The following is a 17,553-nucleotide window of genomic DNA, read 5'->3' on the forward strand; positions in this document are numbered from 1 at the left end:
ACAGGCTAGAGTTGGAGCCCATCCTCACTAACACATCTGTTTTGAGTAGGAATCTACAGGGAGCAGCAGTCTCATGAGAGTTGCCATCCTTTTTCCAGGAGGAACGTGGCTGGCCTGCAAGCAGCCTTAATTTTGTCTGCTCTTTAAATTAGACATATAGACAAGGCTGGCCCAAAACATTTTGGCACCTGAATGCATTCCTTGGAGGACACATCCGCTGCCCCTGTGGCTCTTGCCGCCCGAGGCTGTTCCCCTTTGCCTCATGCGTGCGCCGGCTCTGCGTATAGAGAATGGTTGCTGAACCTACTGAGCACATGAGACATTCTTAACTGCTACTACATTATAATTTCCTTTTCAGGTCTCATCAGCTATTTTGAGAGGGACACCATCTGAAGGAACCCTGGTAGAGAAACCACCGCAAAATAGCCACAAGAGCCCTGATGATAAGTGTCTGGGAAGGAAAATAGTACCACCAGATGAATTGGCCCCTAGAGATTCACAGGTAAGATATATTGATCCCTCCCCAGTCCCCATATAACCTTATACTGCTTCTAGCATACATACAGTCGGTGTACAGCTGGTGTGTTGTAATGAACATAACATCTGCAATAAAATTATATCTATAAAACAAAAACTAAATTATATCTATAAAACAAAAACAGAATGCAGTTATGCTTCAATAGATCAGATTAGTCCATCATGCAGAATTCATTGAGCATCCCTAATTGCTGTAAAAATTACATCCAGCTTATGAAGCACATTTGAAAGTATTATGAAAATGTTAACTATTGGTATTATTAAATACTGGGGAAACATGTTAAATCTTCAGTTTTTAAGTATTCCTAGTTGCATGCTCACAAATAAGACAGCAAAAGCCAACACCATGCAGTATTTTTTTTAAAAGCATTTAATCTCTTCTAGGCAACAAGGAGGGCTCTGCAAAGGTCTGAGTCACTGAAATCTGCAGCAGGAGAACAAAGAGTGAAGAGCCCGTGTAAAACAGTTCATAACAGAAGTGTGACACCCATAAGCCACAGGATCCCTCATCAAACACCATTTGGACTACAGAAAGTAATGCACATTCTTTGACTTTATTTAGGAAATTTATAAAAAATGCTTATGTTAAAAAAAGAAACCTCTGAGCGGTGTATAATAAATAAAGTTTTAAAGTAGCATGAAATGCAGTGCAACAGATTACACAGTAACCAAGTCACAACTGTTGCTGATATTAACAATCTAGGAATGTCTGAGTAGACTGAAAAGTTAGGAACGTAAAAAGCTGCCTTGTACTGAGTTAGACCATTGGTCCATTTACCTTAGTGTTGTCTACAGAGATTGGCAGCGTTGATTTGTTATTACTATTTCTGGGGAAATGCTGCAAAAGGCAAAGCAGGATGCTATGAAGATTATTGCCTACTGCCTCTTCCTCTTACAAAATGTTTTTTTCTTTATTGGCATATAATTAAACTAGCCTGCTGCATATATATAAACCTTTGGGTTAGATCAAGACTTACCTTTCAGGCCTATAGTAGACCCATTTAAATAAAAGATAAATTAGTTAGGCATTATTTGAATGCATTTATCCTAATCATGGCTAAGCCAGCCTCTTTTTCCAGTGAATTTGTTTTGCCAAAGGACTGCTTTGGGAGCCTCTTTGGCTGAAGAGAGCAGGGTTCAAATGCTCTAAATAAACAAATCTTCACAAGATCTACAGCGTGTGGCCAAGTGACATCCAAATTTAAACATTTTGGAGCGTATCTTCAATCTGGTGTCTTAAAGCACACAATACCTTTCTCTCTAAGAGTCATGGCATTTCCTGCTGCTTTTGGCCCAGCGCCACATGACAGTGAGGAAAGCCTGCCTGTTCAATCACTTCAAGTACGTAGGAGCATTGTGTGCCTTCATTTAAAGGCTTCCTCTCCATTGTAGGCTTTGCCTCAGTTGGCTCACAGTCAGCAGCACAGTTATGGAAGGAAGACACCAGTGTCTGAATCAGAACCAAGAGCACTTACCAGCCCAGCTCTGCATGTGAAAGGTAAAGTATGTTCAAATGGTTGCATATTTCCTATTGGGATAGCTCAGTCAGTAGAGCACAAGCCTCTTAATCTCAGGGTTATGGGTTCAAGCCCCATGGTGGGCAAAAGATTCTTGAACTGCAGGGGGTTGGACTAGATGACCCTCTCATGGTCCCTTCCAATTCTATGATTCTTTTTTTTAAATATATTTTTATTAATTTTCCAATTAAAACCAATTATATCACATTCATTATTTCAAATTATACACATATATATATCAATCAAACCGAATGTTATGCCAAATCGTCTAGAAATTTTTTTATTTGGGTTCCCATGCTTCAGGAAATTGGGGATTCCTCGCAACCGTCCACTGCCGTCTTTTTTCTAAAGTTCAAATCGTCCTCCAAGTTCATAATAATCCAGATCTTCCCCTTACAGTCACATAGATGTTTTCCACTTTCAACCGATTGTTTCCCAGCTGCTGAGATAAATATCAAACAAGGTTTCACAGATGTTCTTTCTCCTGTGTGGGTTAATCAGTCCAGCCTCCCCATAAATCTTCTTGGTCTGGAGCTCCCTGTTGCGTCGACTCTCAACACGAAGCAGCGCCATCTTAAAAAACTCAAATCACTTTCGTTTTCTCTCATAGCCATGAAGATTAACGATCTTTATAGAATTTACAGCTTTTCCAGGCAGAAGACCCAAACATCAAACCATAAACTCTTGGTAAATTAATGGATCTCCTTGCCCTATAGCTGAACTTAGCTTCAGGTCGCTGCTCCAATTCAAAGTGCGTCACAGCTCATAAATCCTCCGAACGCGTCCAGGACTCCTTCCGTCCGACTAGGGGGGGGGGCTTTTCTCATCGGCAACTCCACATCTTTAAAAAATATGCTCAGTAACAACAGTTTATAAAGTTCAACTCACACAGTCTTTTGCTTCTCTTTCACTCCAAACAAGCCAGGACATCGCGTCTGGGAAGGTACGAAGTATGAAGAAAAATAAAAAAAAACTCAATTCCCTTATCGCTCCGTCCCCATCAATCCTTCTTCCAGATGATATACAGCCTTTGACTCCTCTCCCTCAGCAGCATAAATTTCTCAGCAGTAAACAGCGCTTCTTCCCCTCCTTCTGAAGTATGTCCATAGTTTTAAGCCTAATTATCTTCTTTAACCATGGAAATCCCCGCCATGCAGATTAGCGTCCGGGAGTCCTGGCCCTCGTAAGTGCTTTTCAGCCCAAGCTCCCCCCACTCCACAAACAGTCGGAGTGGGTCTGGGGGCATCGCGGGCCAGCGGCCCCTCTCCGTAACCCCCGGAGAGGGTAGGGGGTTGCCATTTACTCCCCTAGCAACCGCCAAATTCCTTACGAAGGTCAGAGGGATGGAAAACAGGTCCGCCATTCCTGCCGGCGGAAACCGGAACCTCCAATTCTATGATTCTGTGTTGTTCAGACATGTCCCTTTTGCTGGCCAAAATCAACATCAGTATCAATATTTTGGAGTCCGAATACAGGACTTAAAATATCGGTACTTTCATATGTGGCTGTTGACAGTTTTTAATATGTAAATATTTTAATCCCTCTAGGCACGTTCTCTTCCACTTCAGGTAGTTCAGAAGACACAGCATTTTTAAATAGTCAAAGCAATGACAGTTTAAGCGCCGCATCCTTGAGTAATGTGGGAATACAGGTATGTTTATGTATAAGCCTTGAGCATATTTTACAGCAGGCCTAAAAACCTACTCTGATCAGAGTCTCTGGGGCAGTGGCGTAGCTTGGGGGGGGCACAGGGGCAGTTGCCCCAGTTGCTTCTGTCACTGGGCTCCGATTAAAAATGGCTTCTCCATACGAACCAAGAAGTGACCTCGCCAGACAACGGAACAACTCTTCTTTTATTATCTCTGTGGCTGCGATCTCCTAGGTGACACAAACGCCATTAGGCAGTTGGATGTGCATGCGCACTCCGCCCATTTCCCTCCCACCCACCCATGCCCTCCACATGACCCCGGGTTCTGGTAACCAACGCTACGCCACTGCTCTGGGGGAAAGGGGTGGGGAAAACAGGGTTCTTTTATTGATCAGTTAAACCATATGGCATTAAATATAGTAGATTCCTTTAAACATATGGCTTAAGTGGTTTCAGATGATTACTGACAGGTAACAATTTTTACAGGTGAAAGAGAATCCTAGCCATAAAAGGGTTCAGAGATCCAATAAATCTTCTGAGCAAGTGGTTTCTATGTCCACCTCCAGGAAAAACAGCATTGCCTCAAATGGCAGGAATACACCTGTGGAAAATCTTCCTATTTTTGTGGAAACTAAAAATAAGGTTTGGTCTTCTGGGTGTCTCAATTTCTCCTTGCAAGTCTATGTTTCTGTATCAGTAGTGTTTCTTTTTTGTTCTGTCATGCAACCAAGTGCTAAGATAACCTTCAATTCTGTTAGACTTACACCAGGTTTATCTATGTGTTGTTTTATGGTTTTTTATATTGTTTTTCATTATTTGTTTTAGTTAGCTAGCTTGGGCATCACAGTTGGAAAGGATATATATGGGGGGATCCCTAACACCCTCTTCTTGAATAAAATACCATGCCACTCCCCTTCTTATGTGGGATTTTATAGATCATGCCACTCTGTGCAGAAAAGTACATGCAATTAAAAATCATGTTTGATTGTTGATAGGCTTCTCCTCTCAAATCAATACTGTCCAGAAGAGCATCACTATATACTGAAATAAAGGAGGATGGGGAAGTGAAAGAAGTAATAGAGTACCCTGATGGAAAGGTAAGAAATATTAGCTAAGTATAAAAGCAGTAGAAATATTAAGTGAGAGAAGTAGTGGGGTGTGTGGCCCTAGAGCTACTCTCCCCACATTGGCAACACTGCTACTTACCTGGGCAGGGCTGGGGCAGGGCAGCAGCAAGGTGGGGGCTATGTGATGCAGTGGCAGGACCACTGCTGCCAATCCAGAAATTGCACTGGTGTACCTGCACCGCCCTGACTTCACTGCCACCCATTCACATAGGCAGAAGTGACTCCACATGCTGCTACTACAGAGGTAGCATAATATTTTAAAACGTCATTTATTGCTTCTGTCACACCAAAAGGAAGATCAAAGCGAATCACCGCGAGCAACTTAATTAATTAGCACAAAACACCAGAGCGACCGATGGAACTAAACCTAGTGTATGTGGAAATGTAAAACAAGTCAAAGCCACATTCATGTCCAAGCAATGAACCTGTGAAATAAAGAGCAATTCATTCAATCACAAGGGTCTTCCTTCTGGCCTTGTTACGCCCTTCATATCCTCACACTTAGCTTCATTTTGTACAATGATGGGAGCTGCTTCTTTGTGGGATGGCCCCATGCCGCCGGGGAGGGCATCTGAATATTCTTCCAACTTTGCGCCCCAGATTTCTGCACCTTTATGTTGGCAGATGCTATACAAAATTACAAAATGGACAGTGAATTTGTACTCTCACTGGACTGGTGGAGGGATCTCTTAACCATGATTAAGAGATCAGGAGTGGACCATAGGATCCCATTCTTCCCATCCTCTCCTCTCTTGTCCTCAATCACTGACATTAGCCAGAGTTAATATTGTTGAGAACTCCTTCAGCTAGTACAGTGGTGCCTCGCTAGACGAATTTAATTCGTTCCACAGGTCTTTTCTTATAACGAAAAATTCGTCTAGCTAATCCCATAGGAATGCATTGAATTTTTTTATAATTTTTTTTGCCCATAGGAACGCATTAATTGAATTTCAATGCATTCCTATGGGAAACCGTGATTCGCTAGACAAATTTTTCGTAAAACGCATTCGTCTAGCGAGGCAACCTCCGCTAGTGTGTTTTCATTTTACAAAGGATCAAGAGGAAAGAAGAGAGGACTGTTTCACCTTGGATGGGATCTGTCTCTGCTGCCTGCTATTCCTTTCTGACTCCCATTGTGAACTTTCCCACTTGGGAATAGGTAGAGGGGGAAAGTTCATTCTGGACAAAAGAAATAAATTGGCTCCTTTTAGCTTTCTTTCAAATGCCGGTTTCTGAGCATTCAGGTGGAACACTGGATAATCCCTGGTCTGCTTGCTCACCTCTGATGTAGCTCTGCCCTTCTGAACTAACCTGGTGAAACATGTTAAAATTGGTGTTCTGGGCTGAAGCTTATTAAAAGTCACAGAAGTTTAAATATCTAATATAATAAAGCACAGTGATTCATTTACATGAATCAGAGTCTTCTTCAGTTCAAGTATTCCAGTTTAACTACGGGGGAGGGGTGTTGTGGGGGGAAGAGAGGGAAGAAAGAGAATGTGAATACACACCAACCCTGCACATCTGGTCTTGGTTTTAAAGGTGAAACAACTGTTTACTGATGGGCGCAGGATTACTAAATATCCCAACGGAACAAAAATGGAGATCAGCACAGATAAAAGAACAACTGTTGTTACTTTTTACAATGGAGATATTAAGAAGATCTTGCCAGATCAAAGAGTGGTATGTATATTTATTTTATTTTGCTTTGAGGGGGGGGGGGCTTTAAATTGTGATGACAATGATGGACCTCAGTTCTAAATGTCTTAATTTTCAAGAAGGGGAAATTTTTTTTAACTGAGCTCTGACCTGAGCTTAAACAATATTTTATAAGCAAGTTAGCAAGTCTCCACATTTCTTGTGCAGAAAGAAATCTGTGCCAGAGCAACTCACTGGTTGAATTCTGCGATGTATAAATTATGCAAATGCTTACTTTGCAAATCCTAACTTTGCATAATTTATTTCACTTCTGCCAGTCTTGGGAAGAGTTGTTCACACCACTGAATCTCTTCCACCCTTCTGGCTTCTGAGAGTGCTTAACGGTTTATTTATAAACAGTAACAAAGTCACTATGGTGGCAGCCATATTCCCCCCCCCTTCTTGAGCAGTTTTCCACCTCAAAATAAGTCAACAAACTTTTGAATGTGTTAATGTATATACTTTGTAGACGACTTGCCAGAGATGAGAGGGAGTGAACTATGATCTATTCTACACAACCAGTTTATTGAGCATTCATCTTGATTTATTTGCAGAATGTTTGTGGGGAGGTTAGATGATGTCAGCTGTTTACTGAACATTCGTTCTGATTTGTTTGTGAATTTGCATCAACAATTGTTATTCCACATTTTCCAGTGCATTTTCCTATTGTTTTCCTTATTTATTATTATGCAGATTTATTATTATGCAGAGACACAGACAACCAGAACCGTTTTCCCAAATGGATTGGAAGTGCTGCAGTTTCCTAATAATCAGATTGGTACGTCAATTTACTATGAACTTAGAACTAATTTTAAAGGCAATGTTTACCAAACAGCGTATCAGATAATAAATTTTCTGAATTTTCCCCTCCAAGGACAATCAATTTAAAAACTGATGTCAGAACTTATATATAATAAATAAATGAACTCTCATATTGCATATTATTCAGAAATTCAGTTTGCACACTGAGGTGGGACCCAACAGGCCTGTGCAGAAATCCCTGCTGAGTTGTGAAGCATCCCAAGTGGCATATTTCAGGTTGCTTCAGACATGCCAGATATATCTGCATTTGAGGCACATCCACATGAGAAATAACATGCAATCTGTGTGTAAGTCATTACATGCAGTGTGTGTATGTACGTGTGTCAATGTATCAGGCATGGTGTAGCCACACTGGGAAGGTAAGCTCACACATGTTTCAAATGAGACTTTTAAACAATGTCCTGCTCCACAGAAAAGTACCACCCCGACGGCACTGAAGAAATCGTGTTTCCAGATCAGAGTGTGAAACGCCGCTATGACGGAGGTATGGTGGAAGAAACTGTTTTCCCAGACGGTACAGTTGTGAAAGTGGAAAAGTAAGTAATAAAGTACTCAGGAACTGCAAAGGGGGAACCATTCAATAGAAGTGCCATTTCAGCACTGTCTCAACACTCTCCTGTTCACGTTGGAGAATTTTGTAGAGCTCTGCAAGGCAAAATTGTTGCAAGGGATTGTGCTTTGCTAGGATTCTGCCCTCCCATTTACATAAATACAAGCAGAACCAAAGGTGTTGTTTTTTTTAAAAAAATGAGAATAACCACTGTCAGTTACATAATCATCACTGCCTCTGTGTTTTCTGCATTCATTTCCCTCTGACCTCCTTGCTTAAAAAAATCTGGATACACTTTGTGTATCCAATGAATTGTGGTCCACGAAAGTTTGTGCTGGAATACATGTCTTCGTTTTTAAGGTGCCCCAAGACACCTTTTTGTGTGTGTTTTGCTGCAGTGGAATAGCATGGTTACCCTTTTTGAGAATTACAATCAAAGTTGAGGTTGAATGCAACAGGGAATGTTTGTCATCATCTTAAAAAGAAACATTTGTATTTGGTACCCCCATAACTATGTCCCCCAGTGGGGCCAGGGAACATAGAGCCAGTGCTAACCCAAATGGGCCCTATCAGTGGAATCCATTAGTCTGTCTGCCCCGACTCCTTGTGTTGATTGTCAGTGCTGAGGTACAAAGGATATTAACATATTTGATCTCAGGATTTGCAATGCCATATTACAAGGGAAATTTTGGGCAGCAAAATCATATTGGCCCCTTTGCCAGAAACCAATAAAGCCAGGCAGTTGTCTGCCCTGGTCCTCATTACATATAATACATGTTACTCCAAACTATAAATTTGCTCTAGATCTGCAGGCTTATAGGGCACATGCCTTGTGCTGTTGTGTTTCCCCCTACCCCAAGCACCCAGCTCTAGCAATTCCCAGAGACAGCATACTAGGCTTGATGGGCAACTGAGCTGACTTACTAGGTTTGTTCTTATGTGTAAAATGTAAACAGAGTTCCCATGGGTATACATGCTCTGAAGTGGGCTGTTTTGTTTTATTACTTTACAGAAGTGGAGTTAAAACCATCCAGTTCCATAACGGGCAAAAGGAGATTCATATGGCACAGTCTACGAGAAGGGAATACCCTGATGGGACTGTCAAGACTGTCTATGCTAATGGCCAGCAGGAAACCAAGTATTCTTCAGGACGGGTTCGAATCAAAGATGAGAAGGAGATTGTCATCCTGGATGAGGAGTAACTTGTGTTCGCTGGGTGGTGGTCTTAGCATTTCATTATGTTCTCTTACATCGTCTTTCATGACGTTATGTTATTGTTTATTTTTTATTCCATCTTTTGGCCAGAAAGGTCCGAAGTGTCTCCAAAGTTGCACCTTGGTTCTCGAACGCCTTGGTACTCGTACGTTTTGGCTTCTGGACGCCAGAAACCCGGAAGTTAGCATTCCAGTTTGTGAATGTTTTTTGGAAGCCGAACGTCTGACGTAGCTTCCGCGGCTTCCAATTAAGTGCAGGAAGCTCCTGCAGCCAACCGGAAGCCGTGCCTTGGTTTTCGAAAGTCAAACGGACTTCCGGAATGGATTATTTCCGAGAACCAAGGTATGACTGTACACCATTTAAGCAATAAGGTAAAATATAACTGGCATCAAAGTACTGCAGCTGAAAACAGCAACATATCAGTAATGTCTTCAAAACAGCCAGACAGATTTGATGCATCCGAATAGCTTAGCTGTTGTTTTTAATTTTTTACTTCCTTCTGTCATAAGAATAAAGTAAAGAAAGGAGTATGGACACCTCCTGGAGGTCAAAAGCCCGGGAGCCACCATGGAGAAGACCAAATATCACGTCTCCATCAGCTTAGCCTCAAACAATAATAACCTAAGAAGAGTCCTGCTGGATCAGCCCAAGAGCCGCCTTGTCCAGGGTGTGGGGTTTGTGGTGAACTTACCTTACTTTTGTGGTGGCCAAAAGCTTTACAGTGTCCTTTCTGTTCGTTCTACAAATCAACTCTCCAGGAGTCTGCAACCTGCAGCCTTCCCAGGTGCCTGTGCTTACTGAAGGCCTTATGACATCCCTGGCTGGGCTTTCCTGGAGGCTGCCTAATATGAGTTTGACCACTTCCAACTGAAGTATTTTTATTTTTAATGAAATAAGTGTTGTTGTTGTTTTATAACCAATGACTTCCCTTAAAAACAAAACCATCAAGTGCCCCGATCTCAGGCTCCTAGTAATCATCCTGCTTGGCTTCCCACACTTCACGTAAAAGCCTGGGAATGGTAGCATGTGGCAGCTAGGGAGACTGCAGAGTGCTGGACAAACTTAAAGAAACACACACAACTTTGGCCACCTTGCAAAGGTGTGGCAAGCTCAGGCCTGCACTCACCAAGATTATAAAGAAATTCTAATGTGTCCTGTAAATGAGGCAGTTAAAATGGGTGCCTCAGTTTTGAGAAATGACAGTGCTAAATTTCCATTGCCTCCGGTTTGATGGAAAAAGAAGGGAGAACTGGGTATCATTGGCATATTGGTTGGACTGCACCCAGACGCTACAGATGATCCCACAGTTTCATGGAGATGCATGGGGAGGGGATAAGATGGAACCCTGTGAGATGCTGTGTGTCAAAGGCCAATGAGTGTAATGTTTAATTCCCCAGCAATATCTTCTGGGGTCTACCATTCAGGGAGGACCAACGCCAGTACAAAACTCTGCCACTCGGCCCTAACGCAGCAGGGTGGTTCAGAATGATATCGAAAGCTGCTGAACTAATGAACTTTTATTGTACTTTTTTTTTTTGTGTGTGTGTGTGCTTAATTTGGTGTGCACTGCTGCAACATTTTATTACGGTCCAGCAATTTATATAAACAAATAAACAAAATCAATCTACTAAGGCCACCAAAAAACAGTTTCTGTTCCAGATCTAAGCCATAATCCTAACTGAAATGAGTCTATACAATTTGTCTCATCCAGAAGCACCTGGAGTTGAAGTCAACACTTTGCCCACCCCCAAAAGGGACACTAACTAATGGTTGTTCAGGTCAGAGGGATCCATAGCGGCTATGGATTTTCAACAATGGTCTCACACATCCTCCTGGGGGAAGCCCTGACTGTTAAAGTGGTGTAGCCATTGCTCTCTGGTGCAGATGTCCTCATAGTGGCATCCTTCCTCCCACCTATGTGGGAGTCTTATAGAATGGGGCATAACATGTGCCAGCGTAGCTGTAGCACATGCACCCTCTGGTGTGAATGACATAGAGGATTGCTCGTCCCGCTCATCTACTGGTTAAATAAGCTTTTATTTGATTTCCGGTGTTCTGGCTGCAATTCTTTGCTCATTACTTTGTGTATTTCTTTTATTACACTTTTGACATTGATCCCATCCCTAGATGCTTCAAGGACTGCGTCATTGAAAGGAAATATAAGGACAAAGTCACCCACCCGAGGGAATGGCTTTTTGTCTTTATCTGAGAGGAAAAAGGGAGGGATAGATGGCTTGTGTGTACAGAGCTGAGTTGAATTACGCCACCGGGTAGACTGAACAGGCTCATATAGGAAACTACTAGTTCTTAATAACTGTTTGCTTTTAGATGGCAGCAGGGATGTTTTGGGCATGTTCATTCGTTCACGCAGCTGTGAGGTTAAGGTTTTCCTGGGGTATGCGCTGCCCGTCCTGTCAGATATTGGGCTCCTCTTATTAACCTGCAAGAGTGATGGGGATGGGGAAGTAGCTGCGGACTTGGTTCTTTTCTCACAAGCCAGGAAATCGAGAGAGATGTCCGTTTTCGTAGTCAACAAAGACTGCGTTCGGCCAAAGGACGACACTTTCCGGATCACCCCTTTGCTTTTTCTCAGCGCGTCGGCCTCCTTGTAGTTCAGCAAGTCGACAATGTCATGGAGCAAGCTTCTTTTCACAGTTGCGTCTGTGGCACAGTCAAGGTGCAGACCTGGGCTGTGGTTCACTTCCAGGAGCCAGGGCTTCATCTTGTCATCCACAAGAATGTCAAACCCAAAGAGCTCAAAGCAGTTAGAGGTAAATGGCACCGAGGGGGTGATGGCAAGCAAGGTAAGGGTGATGATGTGGTTGATCCTTTGCCAGAGGCGCACATCGTTCACATTGCGGCTACGTAGGTAGGCCCGAAAACGGCTGAACGTCCACTTGCATCCGGGGCCAATGACATCTTTGTCCTTCCTGTATGAGGGCCCAAACTTATTGATGCTTGTGTTTGTCAAGTGGGCGTAAACATTGTCCAGGGCCTTGAGGTCAAACTTCTCTGTTGCAAACCTCACCAGCCCTTCTTCGTACACGTAAACAGTGAGGGGGCAAAAGCTAGCGACGCAAACGTAAAAGCGGAGGTCCCACTTGTAGCCGGAAATAAGCAAGGGGTTGCTGATGTACTTCTGCACAATCACCATGCAGTCATAAACAAAGTCTTTAATGTCCTTGAAAATGAGGATGCCCCTCCCACGAGACCTGGCGACAGGCTTGCAGATCCAGTAGCTCAGCTTCCTGCCGGGTATCTGCCTCTCCTTGGTGTATTGTGTTATGAATTTTATGTAGTCGTTGGGCATGATGAAAGTTGCTGGACTGAACTCGTAGAGGGTCGTGCCATAAATTCCCTTCATGCGCTTCAAATGCCTTGCCAAATAGTCCTTCCTGGTGATCCGGAAGGTTTCTGGGTGGTGATTGAGCCTCTGCCATGGTTTAATGCTTCGGTGGTCTGTCATCCGGAAAGGCTGGTTCTGCCAGCACAGGTTCCAGTCCTCGTTATCTTGCTCGTGCTCGTCATACTCGATCCAGCCACGCTCCAGTAGAATCTCACGGACTAATTGAGGAACGCTGTCATGTAGCCGGAAGGCTAGTGGCTTGATGGAGCCTCCTGAATCAACCCCTTTTGCTATGGTGGAGCTTTGATTTTCTGGAAAATTGGTATTTTCTGCGGGGGAAGCAAACAATTGACTCTCTATTGGTTTGGGTAATTTAATGGCGACAGGAATGCATTCCTTTGATTGCAACCTGAGTTGTCCCGTGCATATAGTTATATGCAAGGTACAAACACATTGATTGATGCATGGTAATAAAACAGACATGCATTTTCAGCATGTGAGTCCAATGACTCTCACCGATGTTCACAGATCTGATCCCCAGGGAAGAGTCATGAGTAACAGGGACATCTAGCATGTGTTCTCCAACCCTGGGTCCCTTAAGGTGGTTGTGTGTCCTACTTTACACAGGAAAGTCTTCTATTTGTAGGGCTGCCTGGCCCAAGGTCAGTTTAAAGATAACCCTAAGAAAGGAGAGCAGAGCTGGAAGATGCCTATCAACAGTTAACTACTAGACAACAAATTAAGCTGATACTTGGGTCTCTGGGTTGCGGTCTTCCCCATCATGAGGAAATGGTTGCATTGTAGTTCTACTTAGATTTTAGTAATTACAGTGGTGCCTCGCTAGACGAATGCCCTGTAAGACTAATTTTTTGCTTAACGAAGAGATTTTTCGAGCGGAGGTAGCCTCGCTAGACGAATTCGTTTTATGAAAAATTCATCTAGCGAATCACAGTTTCCCATAGGAATGCATTGAAATTTAAGGAATATATATATATATACATATACATATATACACATATATACATATATACACACACAGATATACACACACACACATATATATATGTATATATCTGTGTGTGTGCTTTCCTATGGGATTCATTGAACGAATTTTTCATTATACAAATAGACCCGTGGAACGAATTAAATTCGTTTAGTGAGGCACCACTGTATTTCTAAATTTGTATAAACACATATAAATTATGTGTCTGGAAATTTCATGCAGATCTTTCCCATCTCTTGTATTCTCCTTGAGTGACGAGCTTCTTTCTTGGTTGTGATATGTGTGACCACCTTAGCATGGTGGGTTATTGGGTTGGCCAAGCTTGATGTCATGTCCCTAATGCCATGCTTACTTTTAAAAAATGACATCAGAGCACATGTAAGCCAGATTGGGGCTGTGGCAGAAACAAGCCAAATCATTGGACTCCATACCTGCTGTTTACAATGGGAGGGAAGCTCCCGTTTATTTTTTGCTTGATTGTAAACAGCAAGTATGTGGCGGGGAGCTCAGAGAGGTTCTTATTTGAACTATGTCAGGTGCTCAAGCCAGAACCAGGGAAACTACAACATTATTCATATTCAGGTCCCAAGAGAAATTAAGTTGTTTTGTAGGCTTTGCATTACGATGCCAAACAGGCTTCAGTGATGAATATAATTTTATACCAGCTTGGGAAAACTCAGGCAGCTGAGTTTATGGAAGGTTTAAAGAGAATTTTTTCAAAAAAACCAAATACCTTTTATCGGACTCCTCAATCCCACCAGGTGTTCAGTACTGTGAATATGCAAGAGTAAATGAGAAACTGTCAAATAAAATTGTATTACATAGCATCATATATCTCCATCTCGAATGCTTCCATTTGTGTTAGTCCCCATGTTGTCCCTTGTCTCTCTTACCTACAGTATCCTGTGTTCTTGTCTTTCCCCATCAAAATTTAGATTGTAAGTTATTTGGAGCAAGTACTTTTATTTTGGTTCTATGTATACTACCAGCTGCGGTGATGGCACCATATAAAATCAAATAATATTTACGAATCAGAGCTGCAAGCTCTTTTCCTATTTCAGTGGCAGTCCTTAGCTGTTCTGTCCTATTGTACTGCTATGATTCCCCTTCCCTGTTATAGATCTGTAATACGGAAGATCCCTGGTCCCTGAATACCCACATTTACTTCAAAAAGAAAATGTGCAAACCTTAGTTCTCTTGTAGCTGTGCAAATCTGATCTTCTTCTTCAGGGTTGCGGCTTGCCTTTTGCCATAGTGACATCGTTACCATCTCATGATGGGTTGAAAAATCTTTTGTTCTTCCTTTCTGGAGTCCCAGCTTTCGAAGCAAAACTGATCATGTATATTTCTCAAGTTCTAAATCACCATAGAAACTTCCACTGTGCCAGCATGTCACACACTTCAGCATTCTGTAGAATATTCAGGGACACCCTCATCTCACATATTGTTCTACTACCTGGTCACTCACAGCTAGAACAGCTTTTCAGATTGTGCATTTATGGAAAGGCACTACCCACTGCTCACACCCCACTGGGAGATGTTTGGAAATTGTGCAAGGTAAAGACATATTTTCCACAATTAGCTTTTATTGAAATGGGCTTCCAGGAGGAAAGCTCTCAACGGATTTCCCTCTGCATTAAACTCTTGCATTCAATAAATACATTACTTCCCAAGCCATGGGTGGTAGTCAATTTACTCAGAGTAGACCCTTTGGGGATTAATGGACCTAACTCATTCACGCTCATTAATTCCAGTTGGCCTGCACAGACTAAAAATGGCTGAATATCACCCTGTATGTTCTATTTTGATATCTTTTTCATGTTAACTTTTTAAAAATTAGATTGTAACCTTTATATTAAATGTATCAGCTTTTAGATCAGGCCATAGATTTAAAAGAACGTTGATTTACTTACAGAGCAGTCCTATAATATTTACTCAGACATAAATCCCACCATGTAGTGGTGCTTATGTCAATATAAGTGTGCATAAGATTGCATCCTTATAGCAAGGCCAGTCCAAGAGAGAACAGCTCAGTTATTTTGACGCTTGAGGCAGAGAATCCCACCAATGTCTTTCCCTGACTGGGAGTAAGAATGCTATAGCCATAAATTAAATACTAACAATTTGTTTCCCTTTATGGCACTTGAGAATAATCCTGTTGATAGGCAGCGACATCAGAATCATGACCCCATTAGTAAAATGGGTACCCTACATTTGGACACATGCCCAGTTGCTGATCCCAGAGCATTCATGCTGCTTTTCATACCATACCTCAGACTTTCTTACAACATGACTCCAAGGTAGGCCGGTGTACCTCTTTACATCCTAAACTGGGGTTGGGACTGGGGGCCCTATCCGCTCAAACAAGCGCGCGCCCCCATCTGTGCAACTGAATTCACTCTCCTGTTTCCACCAGCCCCATCAGCTCTGGAAGGTTGGGGGATCCCACAGCAGATTTTTTTTTGGGGGGGGGCTGCGTGAAGGGAGGAGGAGAAACAGAAGTTCTGTTGCACCACTGGAACCCCACTGGAAAAGCATTGGATACAATCCAGAGTGTATGGCTTGCCTGTGGCCAATTCATTCCTTCATGGTCACATAGTTAAAATTAATTGCTGCTACCTTTTTATTGCAATACGTAATATCCACATACCTTTCCCCCTTGGGAATGCCTGCACTGGAGCGATGGCACTCCTCTCCTTCAGCATAAAAAATTATCCTCAGAGTCACCAGTGCAACACATTTAGCTCCACTGCTGAGGGCATCAGTTAAGGACTTTTTCCTTCCGTCCTCTTTTTGAGACCCGAAGAGGAATTTGCGGGCTGTCTGAATCATCACCTGCTTTCTGCTTTCACCTGGATGGCCAGCCAGCCAGGAGGGTTAAAGCTTGGTTGCTTAGCAATGCAAAACAGATCCTGGGAACAAAAGCGAATGCTCTCATGGTCACAGGAGCTTTTTCCACTTCCCGCATCCTTGAACTCTAGACCTCTTTTCAAACTGAGCCAACTATTTTACAGGCCCTGCTGCTATGCTCTTATTATTATTATTATTATTATTATTATTATTATTATTATTATTATTATTATTATTTACTTGCCTTTGCTCTAATTATTTATTATTGACCAACCTTAATGCTAAGGTCCAAGGACGGGTTGCAACATTAAAGCACAATCATGGGTATAATCATGGCACAGAATTTGTGTCCAATTCCAGCAGAACTTTTCAGCTAAGAATGAAGCCATAGAGGGCGGAGAAGAATGCGGTTCTGTCTGGGTATTCAGGTGGCTGCTGTATCACATGAGAAGTGTGGGAATCCAGTCTGTATAATAACAGCACGATGTGCCAAAGCAGTGGATAGTTAATACAAAACTAAAGCTGCAATCCAAAAGGGAAGTGGCAGCGGCTGAACTGTAGTTTCGAGCATTGTGCTGGGCTTGTGCTGGTAGGGTGGGAGCAGCCAACTCCTAGGGGCTGTGGGGGTCTTCGCCCCCAATACAATATTGGAGGAGGCCTCCCCCCCAAAAAAGTTAATGAGCATTGCCATTCAAATGGTGTCCATGCACCACATCATGTGATCAATTATGCAGGGCGGGGCTTAACCGCCCCTCCCCCCAATATTTTAGTAAAGTTGGCGCCCCTGGTTCTTGCGCTCTCCTGTCCTTTCCTGAAGTTTTGTTTGGCTGCCCCATGACATTCCTCCCATTGATGGGAGGGACATTCATTGCACCACATGACTGCTTCCACATGGCAGTGTCTTGTGGACTCGGTGCAGCTCGTTGGCCTCATCCAAATGCCATGTCGCATCCTTCACCCCCATTTCATCGATGTCTCACGCTTCTTGCTGTGTTCTGCTGCCAGAAGCTTAGTGTGCATATATCACTATGATGTGTGTCGCTAGAAGTGCACTGGAAGAGAAGGGAGATGCCTTTTCCAGAGCTGTGCGTACCGGAGGATGCTCAGCGTTCCGGGGGATTGCAGGCACCCCCAGGGCATTCTCCAACAATTTCCTTAGGAGACTTGGATGGAGAAAACACTGTTTCATGTTTATTTCCTTGAGGGGAGTGGTAAGCCTGTATTCCAGTTGAGAGTCAATTTG

At 42.8% G+C, this 17,553-nt stretch overlaps 2 protein-coding genes across 10 annotated transcripts in view; one reads left to right on the plus strand and one right to left on the minus strand.

The window, feature by feature from the left end:
* Positions 1-10,738, plus strand: part of LOC118082733 (uncharacterized) — a 24,058-nt gene extending 13,320 nt beyond the window's left edge. For all 4 annotated transcript variants that reach the window (XM_060272822.2, XM_060272821.2, XM_060272823.2 and 1 more), the window contains exons 11-20: positions 359-502; positions 922-1,071; positions 1,930-2,035; positions 3,602-3,705; positions 4,189-4,344; positions 4,698-4,799; positions 6,369-6,509; positions 7,218-7,302; positions 7,759-7,882; positions 8,909-10,738. In XM_060272822.2, the coding sequence (XP_060128805.2) occupies positions 359-502; positions 922-1,071; positions 1,930-2,035; positions 3,602-3,705; positions 4,189-4,344; positions 4,698-4,799; positions 6,369-6,509; positions 7,218-7,302; positions 7,759-7,882; positions 8,909-9,098 (1,302 nt within the window). In that variant the 3' untranslated portion in view covers positions 9,099-10,738. The remainder of the gene's footprint in view (positions 1-358; positions 503-921; positions 1,072-1,929; positions 2,036-3,601; positions 3,706-4,188; positions 4,345-4,697; positions 4,800-6,368; positions 6,510-7,217; positions 7,303-7,758; positions 7,883-8,908) is intronic.
* TTLL2 (tubulin tyrosine ligase like 2) lies at positions 10,288-17,482 on the minus strand. Of its 6 annotated transcripts, none has more exons than XM_088666346.1 (4): positions 16,111-16,247; positions 14,648-14,778; positions 14,194-14,231; positions 10,288-12,786 (listed from the first exon to the last, which is right to left on the minus strand). In XM_088666346.1, exons 2-4 carry the CDS (start codon positions 14,728-14,730, stop codon positions 11,129-11,131), a joined length of 1,779 nt encoding a protein of 592 aa, XP_088522472.1. In that variant the 5' UTR covers positions 14,731-14,778; positions 16,111-16,247; the 3' UTR covers positions 10,288-11,128. The 6 variants fall into 6 exon arrangements, with proteins under 6 accessions (XP_088522472.1, XP_088522471.1, XP_088522467.1 ...); XM_088666345.1 differs by having other exon boundaries at positions 14,648-14,869; positions 16,111-16,246; XM_088666341.1 differs by lacking the exon at positions 14,648-14,778 and having other exon boundaries at positions 16,111-17,482.
* Positions 17,483-17,553: the final 71 nt, after the last annotated feature.

The sequence above is a fragment of the Zootoca vivipara genome, chromosome 3 (genome assembly GCF_965207765.1).
Source record: "Zootoca vivipara chromosome 3, rZooViv2.hap1.1, whole genome shotgun sequence".
NCBI lineage: Eukaryota > Metazoa > Chordata > Lepidosauria > Squamata > Lacertidae > Zootoca > Zootoca vivipara.